This window comes from Zootoca vivipara, chromosome 1, assembly GCF_963506605.1.
Source record: "Zootoca vivipara chromosome 1, rZooViv1.1, whole genome shotgun sequence".
Classification (NCBI taxonomy): domain Eukaryota; kingdom Metazoa; phylum Chordata; class Lepidosauria; order Squamata; family Lacertidae; genus Zootoca; species Zootoca vivipara.
The window spans coordinates 14,315,457-14,335,756 of NC_083276.1; the positions used below are offsets into that span (position 1 = coordinate 14,315,457).

The following is a 20,300-nucleotide window of genomic DNA, read 5'->3' on the forward strand; positions in this document are numbered from 1 at the left end:
TGTGTTAACGTCCTAGGGAAAGGAGGCTGTCAGCTTTTGCTTTAGCTGTATTTTTAAATAGGTGTGAAATCCAACACCAGTGACTTGAATTATTTGGTTTCTTACCAGAGATGAAGATTTTTCCGTGAGCTCTGTCCTAGCATCGGATGTTATACATGCAACCCGCAAAGATATTCCTTGCATATTCAGGGTATGACTATTTGATCTGTTTGTTCAAATATGGTTTTTATTTTACTCTCATACCTTGCTTCAGTGAATGATTGATAAATAATTGTATTGTCTGTCTCTAGTATAAATCTCAGTTTTAAAACGTCCATTTAACATGTAGGTAGAGGAGTTTCTTGAAGATTAATAAATTCGCTGTAACTGATCTGTGAAGGACAGGCTGTGTGTTTACAATTTTTATATGAATAATTATTGCTTTCAGATACTAAAATTAAGTGCTCTTATCTGGCAAAAAAATTGGGACACTGCTGAAATACATTAAGGTGGTTTATGCTAGAGGTGGGCAACCTGCAGCGCCCTGCCCTAATTTCATATGAGTGAAGGAGCACCAAGGGAGATGAAGAGAGTGGGAGGAGGGAAAAGGGGAGGGGTGGGAATGCTGAAATTAACGAAGCCACGGGAGGAAAGAGAATCCCTTTGAAAACAATCATTTCAGACTTCTAGCAAAAGATACATGTTCCTTCCCCGACAACCTTCTGGAAGAGGGGAGAGAAAAAGGGTGTCCCTGCCCATATTGGGCTCTGGCCACATCAGAACCAGTATGTGGTCCCCAACAGATTACCCCTGAGGGAATGCAGAAAAAGGTTTCCCACCCCTGGTTTGCACAACTCTACCATACACGTGCATTAGACCAGGCTGCTGTCCTTGTCTAATATATTAGCAGGGTGCATTGCCTAGTAGCAGGTAGGCATCTAAACTAGCCGTCTCTTCCTTGCAATTGTAATTTTTGACAACTGGCATATAAGGGCCACCTTTTAAAAGAGCAAATAAACAATTTAAAGAAGCCTATTAAAATGTAAAAAAGTAAGTTAGATACACTAATCAAAACTATTCACAACATCCGGAGGGCCAACAGTTCCCCATCCCTGCTGTATGGGACTGCATCTCTTTTCATTAATGATTCCTATACATTGATTGAATGGACCTATACCTGCATATACCTCCCTAGCAACAACTAGTAATCTTATCATAGGTACTACAGATGTTACCGACCTTTCATTTGTTTGCTTTGGGTCATAACACATTTGGGACTTTCATGCCTTTTTATAATAAGCATGTTAGGGGTAATGTAAGTTGAACGATTAATGCAACTGGCCATCGTGCCGCCAGGCCTCATCCATGAAGAAGGAATTGTGGACATTTCTTGATCAGCATCCATAATCTCCAAGAGGCCCCTTGGAAATGTGCCTATCTCAATAGCATTATGTGCATTCTCCAGGCAATATTCCTATTCTCCGGTCAGTATGCATCGTGTCAAGAAACATGCCTTGTTTTACTGTTTCTCATTCAGAAGTGTGCAGTCTGTTCCCCCCAGCTGCTTTTGGCCCACTGCATAATATTCTGTGGAGCACGGCATACCAGCCAAGCAGTGGAAATAAGGAGTGAGGCTCCAGACAAAGATTAACATTTTTCTCCCAGCTGGTTTCCCCAGTCATATGAGCAAGCTGGTGGTATCATGTGACAGTAGTGGGGCTGGCTCAGCCCCACCTCTGAAGTGATTTGCCTGCTCCCACCACCATCTTTTGAGCAGCAGGTGCAACTTTGCCACTGCCTCTTCCCCAGGCAGGATTTGGGTTGCATTGCCAAGAAATGACACTGGCCCCATTTAATGTAAATTCATGAAAATATTTCTAATGTCCCACAACCTTGCATTTCTATCTAAAATGTGGTCAAGATAATGCACATCATCCCCCTAAACGTGCATCATGCTGAAAGTAATGTACTATGAACTAACCACACCCACTTCCCGAAATACCGTAAATGTGAGAATTTAGCTCAACATTAAAATGGATTCTGCAAAGATTTCCAAATCATTGTACTAAGGGAAATGTTAGCATGACTGAGGGTTTCACGAAACAGGATTTTACACATAAGACTTTAAGGGGAACTGTGGAAGGGCTTGTGTATATTGAAGTTGTCACTTTTACGAAGTCGTTACAAGTGATGTATTTGCCACTTGCTTTAGCCAATGTATTTCTCCGGCAATAGAGAGGCAGCAAATTTCAGTTGAATATTTTCATCTTGCTTCCTCTTGCTGTCAAGGTGACAGCCTCTCTCTTAGGCTCGCCTTCAAAGACCTGCTCTCTGCTGATCCTAACAGAAAATGAGAACGAGAAGCGAAAGTGGGTTGGAATCCTAGAGGGGCTGCAATCTATTCTGCACAAAAATAAACTCAAAAACCAAGTTGTACATATTCCGCAGGAAGCCTATGATAGCACACTTCCTCTCATTAAAGCCAGTTTAGCTGCTACTATTATAGGTATGTTGAATATAATGAGACATTTGAATGTTTGCTGTTACAGCTGCAGATGGAGCTAATGTGTTGCCTGTGCTGCTATCCTCGTGCATTTTTCCTCATCTGCATATGTGCCCAGAGAAGCTTAGTAGTGTGAAATTTACTAATTGATTTTTAAAAGCTAATTATGATTAACTCTGTTTGCAGTAGGCATCTGCAGTGCTTGAATGGATTGTCTTATTCTTATGCCCATTGCTTTTTGGCTTAAGGAAAAACAGCTAGCTCATACACTAATGATGCCTTAAAATGCAATTGTGCATATTTTCCCTACAGGCCTTCTCATTTGGGGGTATTATTTATTTTCATATTTATAGCCTGCCTCTTGGACAATGGGCCTCAGGGCAGCTACCAAAATTATCACAATGGCACCACATAAAAACAGTTTTGGAGCAATAAATAAAATGCAATATTAAGAGCAGCTTAAAACCACAGAGCATATAGCTGTAGCAATGTAAATTATCAGGCTGATTAAAACAATAATCCCCTTCGCCCTCTGAATGCTTGCTGGGATAGAAATTGCTTCCTTGCTTCAGAAAGTGAAGATGAGACCAGCCTGGTAAAGGGGGAGGGCACTGCTGCAGAAAAAAGCCTCTTCCCCCCCCCCCACCAATCTAAATTAGAGAAGGAATTTAGAGTAGAGCATCCTCTAGTGACCTCTGCGTCCATGGAGTCTGATACAGAAATGTTAGTTCCATTAGATAAACTGGCCACTGGAGATTTCAAAGGTTAGAATAATGTCTTTTCGTTGGTGCCCAGAAATAAATTGGGGAGCTGGTAGAGTTGTGAACTCCCTCCAGCTCACTTTCACTGTCAAATGGGTCCCTTCCATTAGAACAGCAGAAGCTCACAATTTGCAAAACTGTTTATATTAATAGTGGTTTCCCTCCCCCCTCTCCCCACTACCAATAGATCGAGATAGAATAGCAATTGGTGCTGAAGAAGGCCTCTATGTTGTAGACGTGACCCGTGATGGTAAGTGAAGTTCTTTCTACAATCAGCACTTTTTTTTATTGAGCCCCATCACTTAAAAGTTCCGTTTTAAAGTTGGTTACACAACAATCCATCCTATACAGAAAACTTGTTTATCTGACAAAAGCTGGCCACTCTCAGTTGCCTTTTTGGCGGAAGAGAATCTCATTGGTCATCTTACCACTGAAGGCAGGCAAGGATTGTTTGCAGTTCCCCATAAACACCTTAGAAGTCCCTTTAAGTGCATTTCCAAACTCCATAAATGCAAAGGCGTTCCTGCAGTACTAAGCATTCACATGCCCCTGGCAGTTGACACCTAGAAGAATGATCATCCAAGGATTCCCCATACAGTTTCCACAGATGAGCTTTCAGCTATGAAAGAGCCAGAAAAGGTATCTACTATTTTGCCTCTTTCTGCACGCTTCCATGCTCATGCTAACATTGAAACCAAAATATGCAGCAGCGTAATACAGTTTAAGAATGTAACTGTGGTCGACTCTTGTGCTAACGCTGGGCATGTTTGCCATGCAGGGCTTCGTTGCACACGAAGCAAAAGTTTTAATAGTTTGCAGACCTGCTTTATTGCTACATATTATAGCAAATAGAGCACACACACATATCACCGGTGAAAGGGGAATGAAGTGGTGGTGATAAAAACTTTAATGGAGGCCTGCACCATGCCCATCGACACCTACCAGCTGTATATTGTGACCTGCCAGGTATTACTCTCAAACACCATTTTTGTAATCTCAGGCAGGCAACAAAACCAGAAGATTTATTGAGCCCTTTGTGAAACCATAGATGTCAGCCCTATGTTGTTTTTGTAAGTCACAAGTTGTCCAGGCCATCTCTGCTGAGTTCACCCAGCATTGATTGCTAGTGCCATGGAGTAGACATGACTTCTGAAAGCATGTGAAATGTCATTGAAATTTGCTGGCTTTTTGCTCCATGTGCACTCTTGATAGACTTGAGTAATTAGAAACAGGTACATTTTTTTCTGGGTTACAGGAATAATGATTCTTTTCTCTCACTTGGCTGTCTGAAGGCAGTGATGATTTTCAGACAAATATTTCTCCTCTCATGCTCTCATTTATTACAGTAGAAGTGAAAAATCTTCATGGCTTGTCAACGAGCTTTCAGAAAACTGACTATCTCAAGTGAATAACTAGTCTATAGACATCAGTATCTATTCTTCCCTGGTTAGAGGCTATTTTATTTTATTTTTATTTTATGGGTACATCTTGTGGCCATATTCTGCATGTCAATATGACTCTCCTTATTCTAACAGTCTCATTAAATACTAGAATTAATTAGTGAGAGTGTGTTTATATATGCACCTTCCATGCCCCTGAGGAAAATAATTGTATGATGCACCATGTTTTCTGGCAAACTAATGAATAGCAAAGTATAAACTCTATCACATTTCTCTCTCTACCAAAGAAAAGTAGAATACTTTCCTGAGCCTTACTCAAGAGAACGGTTCTGGCTTCTCTGCATGTGATTAAACTGAACAATAGCAGTGTCATGCTACTGCTGCAATGGAATTGTATAGGTTTGCTTCTGTTATCAAGGAAATGAGTTGTACAAAAAACAGAACCAGCAGAATGAAATTTATGGCAGTATTTATAATGCTAGACAGAGAAAGTAAGGAAAACAAGAAAGTTGCCTTTTAGCGCAATCACTGTGAAGAAGTGGCTATAATTTTGTTGTTAACAAAGGAAGATTTTATCAGCCCCTCTTGACTGATAAAAACTAACAGGGAGGGGACAGTTGGCTGGGCCGGGGAGGTGATTAATGCCTCCCTGCCAGTGGGTGGTCCCTCCTGCTTAAAGGCAGCAGTGATAAAACCACTCTTCAAGAAACCCTTGGTTTCATGGATCTGAAAAAAAACTACCAGCAGTTCAGCAACTTCTCTCATACCAATGACAAACTTAGTTGGTCTCTAAGCAGCTACTGGAAGGGGCAAATTTTTTGTTTGGTTGTTTCAACTACGCCAAACCAACACGGCTACCTACCTGTAACTAGAAGCATAGTACTATGTTACCTACAAAAATACTGGATTGAATGGGCTAATCCAGAAAGGGAAATATAGGATCATTTGAGACAGTTTAGTTATACCTTATTGTTAAAAGATGAGAGTATGCACTCCTGCTTTGTATGTTTAAAACATACCAGTGGTCCATGGAAATTGCATTTTTTAAAAAAAGATAGGCTTTGCAAAGCAGAGGTCAGAATATTCTTTCTCTGTAACAAGTTCTATTGCAATATTAGTGTACAGTTTTAAGGGAAAGTTGAGAGTGAGACTGGGTCAAAACTATGTCTTCCTACCACCAGCCTCCCATAACCCATGGCCCTCCAAAAGTTGAGGACTAGAACACCCATCATCACTAACCATTGGCCATGCTACATGGAACTGGTGAGTGTTGTAGACCACAACATCTAGAGGGCACCAGATTGAGAAAGGCTGCTATCACTATGGAAATATGCATATATCATAAGTAATTACATTGCTAACACTTAATATGGCTCAGCCTGTCTGCACTCCTATCACTTACTCACATTGACCTGTTGTTTTCACAGTGATAGTCCGAGCTGCTGACTGCAAGAAGGTCTACCAGATAGAGCTGGCTCCCAAAGAGAAAATCATTATCCTTATCTGTGGCCGGAATCATCATGTTCACTTGTATCCCTGCTCCTCTCTGGATGGATCTGAAGGCACTCTTGATGTTAAGCTTCCTGAAACTAAAGGCTGCCAGTTCATTACAACTGGGACACTGAAGAAGAGCTCTTCAACAAGTTTGTTTGTGGCAGTCAAACGGCAGGTTCTGTGCTATGAAATTCATAGGACTAAACCTTTCCATAAAAAGTTCAGTGAAATCCAGGCACCTGGCAGCATACAGTGGATGACAGTGCTCAAAGACAGGCTTTGTGTTGGCTACCCATCTGGTTTCTCTCTGTTGAACATCCAGGGTGATGGACAATCTATAAACCTGGTAAATCCCAATGACCCATCGCTTGCATTCCTTTCACAACAGCCTCTTGACGCCCTTTGTGCTGTGGAGCTCAGCAATGAGGAATACCTGCTTTGCTTCAGCCTTTTGGGAGTGTACGTTGATGCGCAAGGTCGAAGGTCACGCATGCAAGAGCTAATGTGGCCTGCAACTCCTGCTGCCTGTAGTATGTATATGTTTTTTTTTTCCTGTTGCTGCTTCACTTGCCTGAAAAATAATCTGCAAATAACTGTTTTAACCATCATGGTTTTAAATTGCGCTATACCAGCATTGTTTTTGATGGAGCTAATATAGACCTATACATGTTGAATGGGGCTTTCAGTGCCTACTAATTATGACAGCTAAGTGAAGGCTGCATTGCTCTACATACCAGCTGCTAGATGGCTGGGTGAGAAGCAGTGGAGGAAACCTTCATTACCGGCCAGTTGCCAATCTCCTCTTCTTGGGCAAGGTTCTTGAGCAGGTGTTCACAGACCAAATCCAGGTGCTCTTGGAGGAAACTGATTCTCTAGATTCATTTCAATTGGGGTTTAGGCCTTGTTTTGACACAGAAACTGCTTTGGTTGCCCTGTGTGATGACCTGTGCCAGAAGAGAGGTGGAAAATGTGGCCCTGTTAATTCTCCTCGACCTCTCAGTGGCTTTTGATACCATACCATACCATACCATACCATACCATACCATACCATACCATACCATACCATACCATACCATACCATACCATACCATACCATACCATACCATCTTTCTGGGGCAGCTGTCTGAGTTGGGGGGGGGGGTGGATGGCACTGCTTTGTGGTCCTACTTATGTGGACATTTCCAGAAGGTGATGCTTGGGAAGTGCTTCTCAGCCATGTGGAGCCTTCAGTTTGGGGGTTCCCTCAGGGTTCCGTTTTATTCCCCTGCTGTTGGGCATCGAAATAAAACTTCTGAGTGGGGTCATCTGGAGTTTTAGAGTATATTGTCAGTAATATGTATATTGTCTGTCTGTCTGTGGGTCATTTTGGGTTGTTCTTGGCAGAATAAAGCAACTAACACATTTAATTATTAATTAATTCCATAATAGCAATGTAAGTTCCACTTTACTTTGCTTTACCTCATTTTTGTTAATTTCGTAATGATAATTCTGCTTGTGAGCTTTTAGAGGTAGGTGAGTACAAAAGGCAGGTTACCCTACACAGTGGTATAGGGTGTTTGGGTTACAAACACCTCGGGTTACAGACTCCGCTGACCCAGAAGTAGTACCTCAAGTTGAGAACTTTACCCCAGGATGAGAATAGAAATCGCGCGGTGGCAGCGTGGCGGCAGCGGGAGGTCCCATTAGCTAAAGTGGTACCTCAGGTTAAGAAAGGTTTCAGGTTAAGAACGGACCTCCAGAACGAAGTAAGTTCGTAACCAGAGGTACCACTGTATTAACCTTTAAAATACATGAAGCTTCTATCTACTTTTCTTCACATCCTCCTTGTAGATCATTTCCTTATATTAGAGTATAGCAATCAGACTTCATGATTTGACGTGTTATAAAACACAAACAACCTTCAATATAAGTTGGTAATAATTGTGTTCCACTTGCACTGTCCAAGCGTCTCCTTGGTTTAGCTGCAAAGCCAATGACAAGAAAAGGGACAGGGCAAGATTCTGTGCTTCCAATACATGGGCTTTAACAAGCTAGAGCAAAATGCTTTTCTGTGAGATGGGCAGGGAAAATAGGTGGTTGCTCTTACGTTTTGACAATCAGACATGCTGCCTCTTGCCCTAGTAAAGCAGGCATCCCCAAACTTCGGCCCTCCAGATGTTTTGGACTACAGTTCCCATCATCCCTGACCACTGGTCCTGTTAGCTAGGGATCATGGGAGTTGTAGGCAAAAACATATGGAGGGCCGCAGTTTGGGGATGCCTGTAGTAAAGGCTTAATTGTAAGATATGAGCCACCCCCTAAAACATGTACTTCTTAGGTTGATAATCAATAGTTTAGTTCGGTCAACTTCAAGCATAGTGTGTAAATGTGTACTCCCTAAAAAATCTGACTGACCTTTTCAAATGTCTTGTTCTAAAAGGCAGATTGTTAACCCATCTTCTCCTAATCACTGTACTGTGTGAATGTGTACCCTGTTGTGTTGATAGTGCTAGTGCACAGAGGGGGTCCTCCCTGCCCTCCCACATTTTTGCAAACCTTTGTCAGCCTTGTCCGTGGACCTTTTTATGGCATGCTTAGTCCTGTCTGGGCTTGTTCTCTTGCAATTTGCTTGCCCTCCCAACTGCGATCTGTAGCGACCGCTTCCAAGAAAGTGGGCTTATATAACATCATGGAAGTTATTTTGGGCGGGGAGGGAGAGATTAAACACTTGAAACATTTAAGAAATGTGAGTAAGACAGTCAACAAAATTAAAGAGTGGCTTAGACGTGCCACGTCTTTTTTTCTTTTTCTCCCTTAAAAAAACACCACCACCTGAGTCTTCTATGCTTTAAGCAGCTGTATGGCAAACATAGCTGCAGCAGCTATACCTTTTCCAGTAATGGGAAATACTTCAGCGGTTGCACATCTCATTCATTCAACGATTTAAGGCACAGGAGCTTGTCCTTAACAAAAGTACCATCCCTGCAGTAGTTGTTAGCTAGAGGCTGGGGGGGGGGAGGCGGGAATAGGAGAACTGTTGCTATCAGGTGCCCCATTTTGAAAGACCATTGGTAAAGACCATTGCACATTGGAACTATTGGGGAGGGGCTCTTTTTCACGAGGTACCCAACCACGTGTGGGGAGAAATGGTCTGCTGTGTTTCCTCTTAATCATTTCTGAAAGGGGTTTTCTTGTATAGGCAACTTCCTATGACCATAGAACACCACACTTCCCTTTGGGAAAACCCCATAGCTTCTGGAGTTCACACCATCCTCATTCAGAAACTGAGTGCAATGACCTTTCTATTTCCCTCACTTCCAGGTGCAGCAGAAGAGATTATGCCACACCTCCTCCTCCTCCTTACTTCTTTCCCCCCTTTTCTTTCTTCCAGAGCAGTTGGAAATTCTGTTTAAACTTTTCTAACATACCCAGAATGCCTTCCTCTGAGGACGGTCCCCCTTGACCCTTCCTCGGAGCAAGGCATGGAAGAGGGGGTGAGGCGGAGAGCCCAGGGGATGCCATTTCACCTTCCCTGCCGCCTGAGACAACTGTCTTAGCTTTCCTCGTGGAAGTGACGGGCCTGACCATGTCTTTCCTTCTTCCTCTGTATTTACGCAGATAATCTTGCCAGTGGAATAGGTATTTCTGCCTTGCTACCGTGTAAAAGGGCTTGTCAGTCTTGTTGTTCTTTGCAGGTGTCTTTTATACAGCAGAAAGCAAGTCAAATGCATCTCCCAAAAAGTGTGTTGTAGCCAGCTGGTGTTTGGAAGCCATAAATCAAAACACCTACAGCAATGGGCTGTTTTTTCTAAAAGGCAGAAATGAATGTGTGTGGCATAGCTTGTTCTGTGTATCTCTAACTTTTTTTAAAAACATATTTTTCTTGTTCTAGATATGTTGCTAGACATATCTAGCACTGTGCCTTCAAAAGCACCTTATGAAGCAATATTGGCTTTCCTGTAGCCTTCCAGTCTCTCTTGAAAAATAAGACTCTCTTCCCATCTTCAAAGAATTAACCCTTTGAAGGCATAGCTGGTAGACACCAGGATGGATTGTCAGGCTGGGCCTGGGAGAAATCTTCCAGCCTCCGTTTTCTGTCTGTAAATGGGAAGGATGACCTGCCTTGCAGGCTGGTGGAGAGGGGCTATTGGAAAAGACCCTGCAGATTTAAAGTGATGGTGATCTGTAATGAAATATCTGCAACAAAATTGCTTGCTCCAGAGAGGCCTGATCTACAAGCTACTTCACGACCTTTTTTCAAGTGTCTTTGAGATACAATATAACTGATGGCACACTGTGCTGAAAATCTATATAGAATGATGGGAGGTATGAAAAAGGTTTCAAATAGACAAATACCTAGATAGGAATCTGTCTGGGCTGTACCAGTGCAGGATGGGTGAGGGTGAGGGTGTTCACATGATGGAATGCTCCCTTTACAATAAATTTACCCCACACCGAAAGCTAAATGTCAGGAGGAAGAGTTCTTAATATGCTGACTGCCAGAACCAATGCCTTTTCATTTTCTTATATCAGCGAGAACTAGACCTGAGAGATGGCTTGAGAAACAGTAACAGTTGAAATAATGATGGTGCTCAGCTTTATCTCAGAAGTATGCAGCCATAACCAGCGTTCGTATTTTCTCTCTAGGCTGCAGTCCATTCTATTTAACGGTCTACAGTGAATACGGTGTTGATGTATTTAATGTCAGCACCATGGAATGGGTTCAGACTATCGGCTTAAGAAGGGTAAGTAGCTTGCCCGTACTGTAAAACACAGTGCCCTTATTCGTTTACTGCAAACTTCTTGGCAGTGTGTTGAGGATGAATTTTAAGCTTCCCTTGCTTTGTCTCCAGATCAGACCCCTAAATGTGATGGGCACACTGAATCTCCTTAACTGTGAACCTCCTCGACTGATCTATTTCAAGAACAAGTTTTCAGGTTAGTGCGTTTGGTGGGGGGGGGGGCACAAAGGAAAAGGGATAAAGAAGAGTGGTTGTAACGTGTTGGGGATGTAGGGAAGGCAAGTAGAGCCTGTGTAGAATTACAGCCACATGTAAAAAATTACAGAGGCACCCATGGGTGGCTAGCTTCCTTTGTCCAAAGGGCCACATTCAACATCAGCCTGCCCTCTAGGGGCTGTGTGCAGGTAGTGGATGCGGTTAGCCCACACTCCCCACGTGTGCATGCAGGGCACAACTCTGTAGATCAGATAAGAGAGGGCTGTAACCCCACCTCGCTCAGCAAAGAGTCCACCTGATGCTTTGTAAATTCCTAGGTTCCTCTGCAAAAAAAAAGCTTAAGGATTCCATTAAGAACTCCTGCATGAGTCTCCTACATCGCAGCAGGGCTTGTACAGACCTTCTGCCTAACCTACCTGAGGGCTGTTCTGTTGTGAGGATATACTGAAGAGGGGAAGAACCCATATAAACTGCATTATGTCTTGTTACAGCAGGAGCTGCCCTTAGCGTGCCGGAGACATCCGACAACAGCAAAAAGCAAATGCTTCGCACCAGAAGCAAGAGAAGATTTGTCTTTAAAGTCCCTGAAGAAGAAAGAATACAGCAAAGAAGGTGTGGCTTTACTATTTCTCTTGTCTTTCTCTCTCCCACACACACACACACACCGCAATTGGTGGTAAAGGAGACTCTACTTATGCAAACCATCATTTAATGTCTTTGTTGGTTTAGGGAGATGCTCCGAGACCCTGAGCTCCGATCCAAAATGATTTCCAATCCGACCAATTTCAACCACGTGGCTCATATGGGACCAGGAGACGGGATGCAAGTGCTCATGGATCTCCCACTGGTAAAACTTCTTGTTCCTAGGGAAAGCAGATAGGCTCAGCCACAACCCACAAATCGTGGGAACAAGCTGGCAGAAGAACTTTATAGCTTGAACAGAATGGCTGTTCATTTTCCAGGGGGCAGCTGCAATGTTTAATCAAGCCTAATATACCTTTTGGAAAGGATCAGGAGGAGGCCCTGGCCATGCCTGCTCTCTCTCCACTTTCCTTCAGCTCGCTTTACATGGTAGGGTGATGCGAATGACAGGATAGTTATTCAGTTGTAGGATGTCTTCTAACCCAGGGAAATCAAACTCCCTTTTAAAAAGGGTTGTATCTCCTAGGAACCCCCCCTGGTCTTTCCATAGTGAGAGGACCAAGCATGCAAGCCCAACCCCTGCAACAAATCTTATCCAGGAGGGGAAGGGGAGGGAAGGCAGGTGCCTGAGCAGGCAGCGTGAAAACTCTCTTTGAGAATGCCAGCACACGCACACGACACCGAAAGCAAGCAGGCATCACTGCCAAGAGTGCAATAGTGTTTTCTAAATAACTATTCTCTCCTCCTTCCTTTTTCTTGTTTGTCTTGTCTAAAATAACAGAACGAATTTCCTTCCCCTTCACTCTCCCGACATTCTGCTCTGATATCACCTCCAACAGGCTTTGAGCACGTCTATCACATGAGCCCTATCTCTGCTGAAATCTTTCTCCAGAGTGACCATTCTTCCTCACTGCTTTCCTCCTCTTCCTGTCCCTCCTCTGCTTCTGTAGCAAGGGTAGGAGCAGCTCTTTAGGAACTGGATGGTGACTGTGGGCGTTATGCCTCTCTGCCAACATTAAAGAAGAGTTGGGAGGGGGCACTAGCAGTTTGCAGGGAATTACTAACCTGTATATATATATATATATATATATATATATATATATATATATATATATATATAAACTAGTGCTTGCTGCTCTGAATCCTACACTTGAGTTAGCAGGTTGTCCTGCTAAACCCCTACACAGACTAGATCAGGTATCCCCAAACCGCGGCCCTCCAGATGTTTTGGCCTACAACTCCCATGATCCCTAGCTAACAAGACCAGTGGTCAGGGAAGATGGGAATTGTAGTCCAAAACATCTGGAGGGCCGAAGTTTGGGGATGCCTGGACTAGATTATGGTCCTTCCAACAGCAGGTGGCAAAGGGAAAGCTCACTAGAGAATACTTTGAAAGCAGTATTTACTGTTCCGGGTGTCAAATATACCATAGCTCAAAAACAATTTTCATATGTTTGTAATTGGAAAAAACCTTGAGGCATGATTTGCAGTCAAACTCCATTCTTTTCTTTTCCACAGTCTGGTTTACTGGTGAGTTCTGTTATCCTGCCTCCAGCACTTGGAAGGAACTTAGACTGATGACTCAGTTTTGTTTCGCTTGCTTTTTGGGAGGCGGGGGGGGGGGGATAAATTGCCCCCTTGTCGGTTATTTCAATGATGTGCCTTTGTGTTAAATGGCCCTCTTTAGCAAGCGAAGCTTAGTTTGTAAAAAGTACCACCATACAATAGCTCTGAAAGCAGTATTCCTTCGGTGTTTTTTAAAAAAACTTTGCTAAATGTTTCACTGAAAAACAAAATAACGTTGAAAGTGTCTTGTCTAATTGTCTGTGGCTACATTTCTGCTGCAGAGCGTCTTACCTCCTTCACAAGATGAAAAGGCTTGTCCTCCCACGACCAACATTTCACGCCAAGCACCTCAGAGAAACAAAAGCTACATTTCATGGCCATCTTCAGGTAACAGTAGAAATGGATCTATTTATAACCTGCAGTTTTGTAAACCTCTCGGTGGAGAGTCTCAAACATATTTGCTTTACAGGTGGCAGTGACCTAGGAGCAGCTATGCCCTTGAGGAGTATGTCTGATCCAGACCAGGAGTTTGACAAAGAGGTGAGATCTATCTGTAGACACCCTTTGGTTTCCTCATATTGGTGCAGTCTGGAAAGAGCCTTCTATGTATACAGCAGCTGTTTGGTTGTTTGTGTATATCTCAAGTGCCAGATCTCAGGTTTCATTGACCTTCAGGAATCTTTATTCTAGAAGACTCCTTCACTACAAAATACTGGGGAGATATGTTTTGAAAGCTCTGATTCCCAAGAAACACACACTCAAACACTTGGCAACAGTTCATAATTGAGGATCCAAAATAGGTGATAAGCTTTAGAACAGTGTTTCCCAAACTTGGGACTCCAGCTGTTTTTGGACTACAACTCCCATCATCCCTAGCTAGCAAGGGATGGGAACTGTAGTTCAAAACAGCTGGAGACCCAAGTTTTGGAAGCACTGCTTTAGAAGAACACAGCCTGGATTCCTTATCCTAGCACTCTTTGCCAGCACGTTGGTCTGCCACCTTGCATAAACTTTTAGCGACGTTCCTGGAGTGTTAGAGAGATTATCAAACAGTACCAACTGCATTTTTGAAATTGGTTCCTAATTCATGAAAACCCAGGAGCTGCTATGGCTGATTTTAATGACATGTACAAGGAACGTAAGAGGTTGCCTTGTACTGAGTGAGACCATTGGCTAATCTGCTCTATATTGTCTGCACTCATTGGCAGTAGCTCTCCAGGATTCAGTCAAGTTTTTCCAAGCCCTGCTTGGAGATGCCGGGGATTGAACCTGGGACCTTCTGCATGCAAAGCTACAGCCCTTTCTAATCAAAGGAAGACGATTGTCCTAGTGGAGGATGTCTCCGGGACTGAAATCAGGAGCGAACATAGCCATGCAGTGGTTTCCTAATTTGTGGGTTCACACAAATGCTTTCCTTCCATCTCTTGCAAAATCATTTTTGCAATTGTATCATAGAATACAGCTGTCACTGGTTGGCTGGACCTTTTTAAGAAGCCTGCAGCTTTTAAATCTGTTGTTCTCCTCCTCCTCCTCCTCCTCCGATACCCTCTAGCACTGTTAGCAGTGGCAGTGATGAGGCTGTTTTATGAATACGTAGTGATTGTAGCCTCTTTGTTAGTGAAGGAGCCATTGGGGGACTAAAGTACTGTAACTGCCAATAGTAAACAAAATTTAAGGTAGTATATTTATATATCAGTTTTCAACTATAGTCATGAAAGTGGTTTATAGTATTTATAAAATGAAGGGTATGCCACAAATGACATGCTCAAAGCAAAACAGACAGGCTGGAGTGGGAGCTGGCGTCCTATGTTCCAGTTTGCCCATGTCGGGGGAGGCAGTCCAGTTGCATCAGGCTCTGAGGGTCATGTTTGCCCATCTGCTTCCCTCAGCCTCCTATTCCTTCCCACCTGTTCCTTCCTTTAATGGTGGTGCTTCCCGTTTTGAGAGAGGTGGAATAAAAAAAATACCTTTAAATAAACAATAGTGCCTGGTGGGTGTCGTGGGGGAAAGAAGCATGTGTTAGGAAGGTGCATATGAAAGGGTTAAAGTGAGCTTCAAAGCATCTACTAAAAACTCCCCAAATATCTGTTGACCCTTGCCCCTTTTCTACTGAATACTGCACTAGATCCAGCACTCTTTGAGCTGTGGGCTGTCACTGGTGTGTGGTGGTTGTTGTTTTTTTAAATTTCTGCCATTTGCACCGTGGGTCAGCAGTCCAACATGTATTGAGGAGTTTCACAAGAACCCATTCTGTTGATTTTGCCCCATGAGGACTGCAGAAACCACACTGCTGCAGACTCCATCCATGGCGACCCAAATAAGAGGCGAAGCTTGCAGCTGTAGCCCTGAGAATTGCCCAGCAGGTTGCCATAAGTGTCAGGTTTTTACGTGGCATCTTCAGTTTATGCTTCCAATAGTTAAGATCAGAGCATGCGAGCTATTGCCTGTTCATTTGATGTTTTGTACTTCTGTTTATATCAACAGTGTGCTGTGAAACTCGGGGGAATTCTGCTCGGTGGCTCCTTGCCTTGTCACAGCTCTCCCTTAACAGATCTTGCCTAAATGATTGTCTGAAGTTGCTGTTTACACCCACAGCAAAACCTTGCTGATGGTATTTCTCAGCGATATCGCCTTTTAATCTGTTGGCTAAATATAAATTCTTCTTCCCCCAATTAAATGGGCTGGCGCAGCAACAGTTCTGCTGTACTTTGCAAAGAGCTAACTGCATTCCAAAATGCTGGGAAAATGTCCAAGCAAATGGCTGAAGCGAAAAGGGAAGGGCTACACCACAGAGCCATCAAGAACAAATCTAGAAAATAATGCTGGCTGGATAGGCGCAACTGACTGTCCAGTGAATTCCTCATTTTGGGCTGCCATTTGTGTCTTCCCTGACACCATTTGCAGTCAGAAACCTTCAATTTCTTTTTTTTGCTGTCAAGGACATAACATAAATAACCAGTGGACAAATTCATCAGCTGTTTTACATAACGGTCTTTGCCCCTGCTATTCCAAGCTACTCACAACTGAGTGATTCTTTCCCCTATCTGGGGGTTTGTGGTGGTGGTGTGTTGCTGTTGTTGCTTTTAATGTAAAACAGCCATCCAAGGCTGCTGTCAGGAGCAGGAAGAGAGATGGGAGTGGATACTCTGCCTTTAATACTGTCCAATCCTGCCCCACTCCTTTCCCATCTGTGGGGGTGAATGTATGCCCATTATGTTTTCTCCCTGTGGATGAAAGAGGTGCTGCTATGCCACACACACAGGGGGGGGGGGTGAGAGAGAGAGAGAGAGAGAGAGAGAGAGAGAGAGAGAGAGAGAGAGAGAGAGAGAGACTATTCCAAGTTCCATAACAAGCTGAGGCCCAAACTACATTTGCAGCTTGGACCCCAAGAGAAGTTCAAACAATGGAAGGAAGGCTTCTCATCCTCTCCTCCCCTCTTCAGCAATCTGTGACCCTTGAGAAGCCTCTCTGGAAGCATGAGGGCACCATCCTGAACAACGTAGGATGGAGTTCTGGGGGAGAAAAAGACAGGAAACTTTCCTTCCATGAGCTTCCTTAATTTAATTTGTCTTAGGATCCAAGCCTGCCTCTTCAAGTGACTTCACCTCAAACTTTTCTAAAGTAGGAAGGCTGCAGCATAAAGCACAGAAGGATCTATGGAGGGTGTTTGTGCTGAACACTCCTCACCCCGCCATTTCTTTCCCCCTCTTCCTAGGACACTTTTTCCTCCCGTTTTGGCTTCATGTTTATCAAGACAGCAGGCTGGGTGCTCTCTGTGCAAGGACTTGGGAAATGATGAGCTCTGGCTTCTGACCGAAGACGGGTTTAATGCATAGAAACCTACAAGGCAGCTGCTTGAACTAGAGATGGGCTAGTCTTTCAAAGCTCTCCTCAGGTTGGCTTGAGGGTCCCCTGCCCCCAAATCCAGAAACTCTGGGAAATTTCCCCCAAGACCATCTAAATGGCTCAGAAGATTTGCTCTCAGTCAGCCCCTGAGAACACCTTCCGCAATAGGACTATGCTGAGAAGGAAGACAGGCTTTCTTTTCATCCTTCCTCCTCTTCCCATCTCTCCCTTCCCTCTTTTCACACTGTCAGCACTAATAGCGTGATGAGGTGTAATTTGGGCACAGTTCTTTCGGGAGCACTTGTTGCACTGCCTCTGTCTCCTAGTGGTTTCAGATGCTTGACATGCAGTATTTTCCCTTTCCTTTTTTTTTTTGCAGCCTGACTCAGATTCCACCAAACACTCGACTCCTTCCAACAGCTCGAACCCAAGCGGGCCCCCAAGTCCCAACTCCCCACATAGGAATCAGCTGACGCTTGATGGATTGGACCAATCGACCTGCGATGCATAACACTACGGCTCCCCCCTCCCTCCCCAAATCCTATTTGGGACCATCGGCATCTGGGAACACTCCACGGAGTGTTCAAGAGCAGGATGCCCGTCTCCCAACAACTGTGCCAAGACTTGATACTGAATTTCTAGTGTTGCACAAAAGTAAATTCTATAGTTTAGAGGTGTAGATTTGGGGGAATTAAAAAAAGGAGGAGCGAGTTCTTTATTACTACACGGATCAAGTTGTTACTGTTTTTTATGCAAAACTGTTTGTTCTTAACCCTATGGCGGATCAATTTCTGCACAGACGTGATATTAATGTGACATACACTACAGGCTTTTGGTAAACGGTCTTCATATTTAAGTTGGAAAGAAAATAGAGAAGAGTCGCTGGTAGTTTTTTTTTACTACAGTGCGGTGTCAGGAATATTTTTCTATAGGATGATGTAATGTCTCGTTAACAGGAAATCCTTTTAGTGGGGGGGGAGATGGTCCTTTTGAGTTGGAAGTAAAAAGCAGGCTATAAAAGCAGGCTACTTGCATCCTTGGCTAAATATATTCAAAATATATTCTGGTTGTGTGTTTTTTCAAGTTTTAGGAGAATGATAGGAAGCTGTAGGGCCATTCCCAGCATCAGTAGAAATATGTCAGGAAGTTGAAAACCGAGGTTCTAGTTTGTGGCCTTTTAACTTATTTAGCCATTACATACATTCTCAGCTTTGTAAATGTCCTTCTCCCAACTTTTTAGTCATGTACATAAAACTATTGCCGGTGATGTTTTATCCTTACCCTGCTTTTTTAGACCTCTTCAGTTCATCATTAGCCGGGGCAGGGCTTTCAAAAAAAGATGAGAAGAAAAAAAAGACTGCTGTGAAACAGGTTTTACTCTGCTTTTCCTCCTACCATCTTCACGGACATTCTTGTAATTCCTTTTTTTGTTTTGCTTTTGTTCCAGCATTAAAGATACACTACATTAAGATAAAATAAAATATGCTAGCGAGCGTTCTCTTGGGATCGCTCCCTTGAAGGCTGCTTATGTGATGGGATTGTGTAGTAGTACTTAAACCATCGGTCTATCTTGATTGGTAACCAAAGTGGAAATGTTGAAGGATGTGTATATGAGGGTGCCTCATCTTCTCCCTACCACCACCTTCCCCAGTTCATTGTATCCTCGCCTGCATGAAGACCCCATGATTGCTAATCAAAAGTATTGATCATGTAGAGAAAAAAGAAAAAAATGCACAGCACACTCCTGTATATTTTGCTACGGCCCAAGTGCAGCGGTGACATATTGCGTGTATATTTAATCTCATGCTTCCATGTATTATACATTTAGTAATTTTCCCTCTTCCCCACCTCCACCTCTCCACACACCCTTCGGGGGGGGGGGGATTGTGATCATGTTTCATTTAAAAAAGCGTGTGTAATTAATTCTGTGGCTGGCATATCCAGTTTGTCATTGTCACATTAGTGTGCCTTCTGTGCCAATTTGATGACAGTTGGATGTCAATTGTTTTTTTTAAAAAAATCTGGTTCTATGGGCTAATGCTATACCAATGGCTAATACTCTTTCCTGAAACACTGTATAGGACATGCACTTATCCCTAGTTTTAAATCAAGTGGCTCTAGTCAACATTTAATCCTGTTACATTAAGTGTTTGACAATACTTGCTCTTTTCTCAGATTCTTGATCAATGAAGCTCAGTTTTGAGCTGGACACTACTGCTTTTGGGGTTTTCTGGTTTTTACTCCTTTTTTTAAATGTAAGTCTGAGGTCTTTGTAATTATTGAATTGTGAGAACATTTTTGAACAATTTACTTGTCAATAAAGCAGAAGAGGAAGGTTTTAAAAAGTACCCAGTGCTCCTGTCTTCTTTCTCTGGTCAAGCATACATTGGGCTCTCATGCCTGCCTGGTTCGTTTGAAAGTCACCAGGACATGATTTGAAATAGGAAGAACAACGCTGTGTTCTATGTTTCACTTTCAACCAACCAAATACGCAACCTCAATACAAACAGCAACTCTTAAGTGGTCTTCCAAGGACGAGAAATGTATCAGCACCTGAAGTTGCTTCCTGCAACTTGCCGCAGTCTTTCAGTTCCTGACTAGAGATTCCAGAAAGAGTGGTAATTGCTGCTGATGTTCCATTGCTCTTTCCTTTGGCCCAAGGGTCATCCAGTGGAGTCAAGGCCAGATCAGTGCAGTAGACAGCAGGCAGCTTGTCTTGGAAATAATAGCTAGATGGGAGTGGTATTAATAGTCTTGATTAACCTTTTTGTTTACCTCAGTGCAAATGGAAAGCTCTTTTCTTATTCTTTTTGGGCAGGGGGCATAATGGGGCATTGCCAGTATTAAACACAAGCATTTTGACCAGGCCCCGGAAAAACATTTATGTAGGATTCTATTCTAGAAATGCAGAAGCTTTTAAGGACTGTTGACTCTCTCTCACACACACACCCCAACGAAGTTGTTGCAATATATTTTAAGTGGCTTAGAAAAATGGAGGTGGGAGGGGGTGAGAACTTGGAATTAAATTCTGGCATTAAATATTCTACATCAATGAGGTGGATTCCAGTCCACAAAAGCTTGTGCTGCCAATAAACATTTTGCTCTTTAAAGTGCCACAAGATTCTTCATTGGTTTTGCTGCAACGGACTAATGGCTGCCCCTCTAAATTTAG

At 43.2% G+C, this 20,300-nt stretch overlaps 1 protein-coding gene across 4 annotated transcripts in view; it reads left to right on the top strand.

The window, feature by feature from the left end:
- The window catches only part of CDC42BPB (CDC42 binding protein kinase beta), a 98,882-nt gene extending 79,406 nt beyond the window's left edge, over window positions 1-19,476 (top strand). For 2 of the 4 annotated variants that reach the window (XM_035105453.2, XM_035105471.2), the window contains 11 exons: window positions 109-190; window positions 2,269-2,485; window positions 3,431-3,493; window positions 6,071-6,667; window positions 10,764-10,861; window positions 10,970-11,054; window positions 11,566-11,686; window positions 11,804-11,921; window positions 13,564-13,669; window positions 13,752-13,822; window positions 17,508-19,476. In XM_035105453.2, coding sequence (XP_034961344.2) covers window positions 109-190; window positions 2,269-2,485; window positions 3,431-3,493; window positions 6,071-6,667; window positions 10,764-10,861; window positions 10,970-11,054; window positions 11,566-11,686; window positions 11,804-11,921; window positions 13,564-13,669; window positions 13,752-13,822; window positions 17,508-17,639 — 1,690 coding nt within the window. In that variant the 3' untranslated portion in view covers window positions 17,640-19,476. The remainder of the gene's footprint in view (window positions 1-108; window positions 191-2,268; window positions 2,486-3,430; window positions 3,494-6,070; window positions 6,668-10,763; window positions 10,862-10,969; window positions 11,055-11,565; window positions 11,687-11,803; window positions 11,922-13,563; window positions 13,670-13,751; window positions 13,823-17,507) is intronic. The other 2 variants (XM_035105462.2, XM_035105480.2) reach the window with 1 other exon arrangement.
- Window positions 19,477-20,300: the final 824 nt, after the last annotated feature.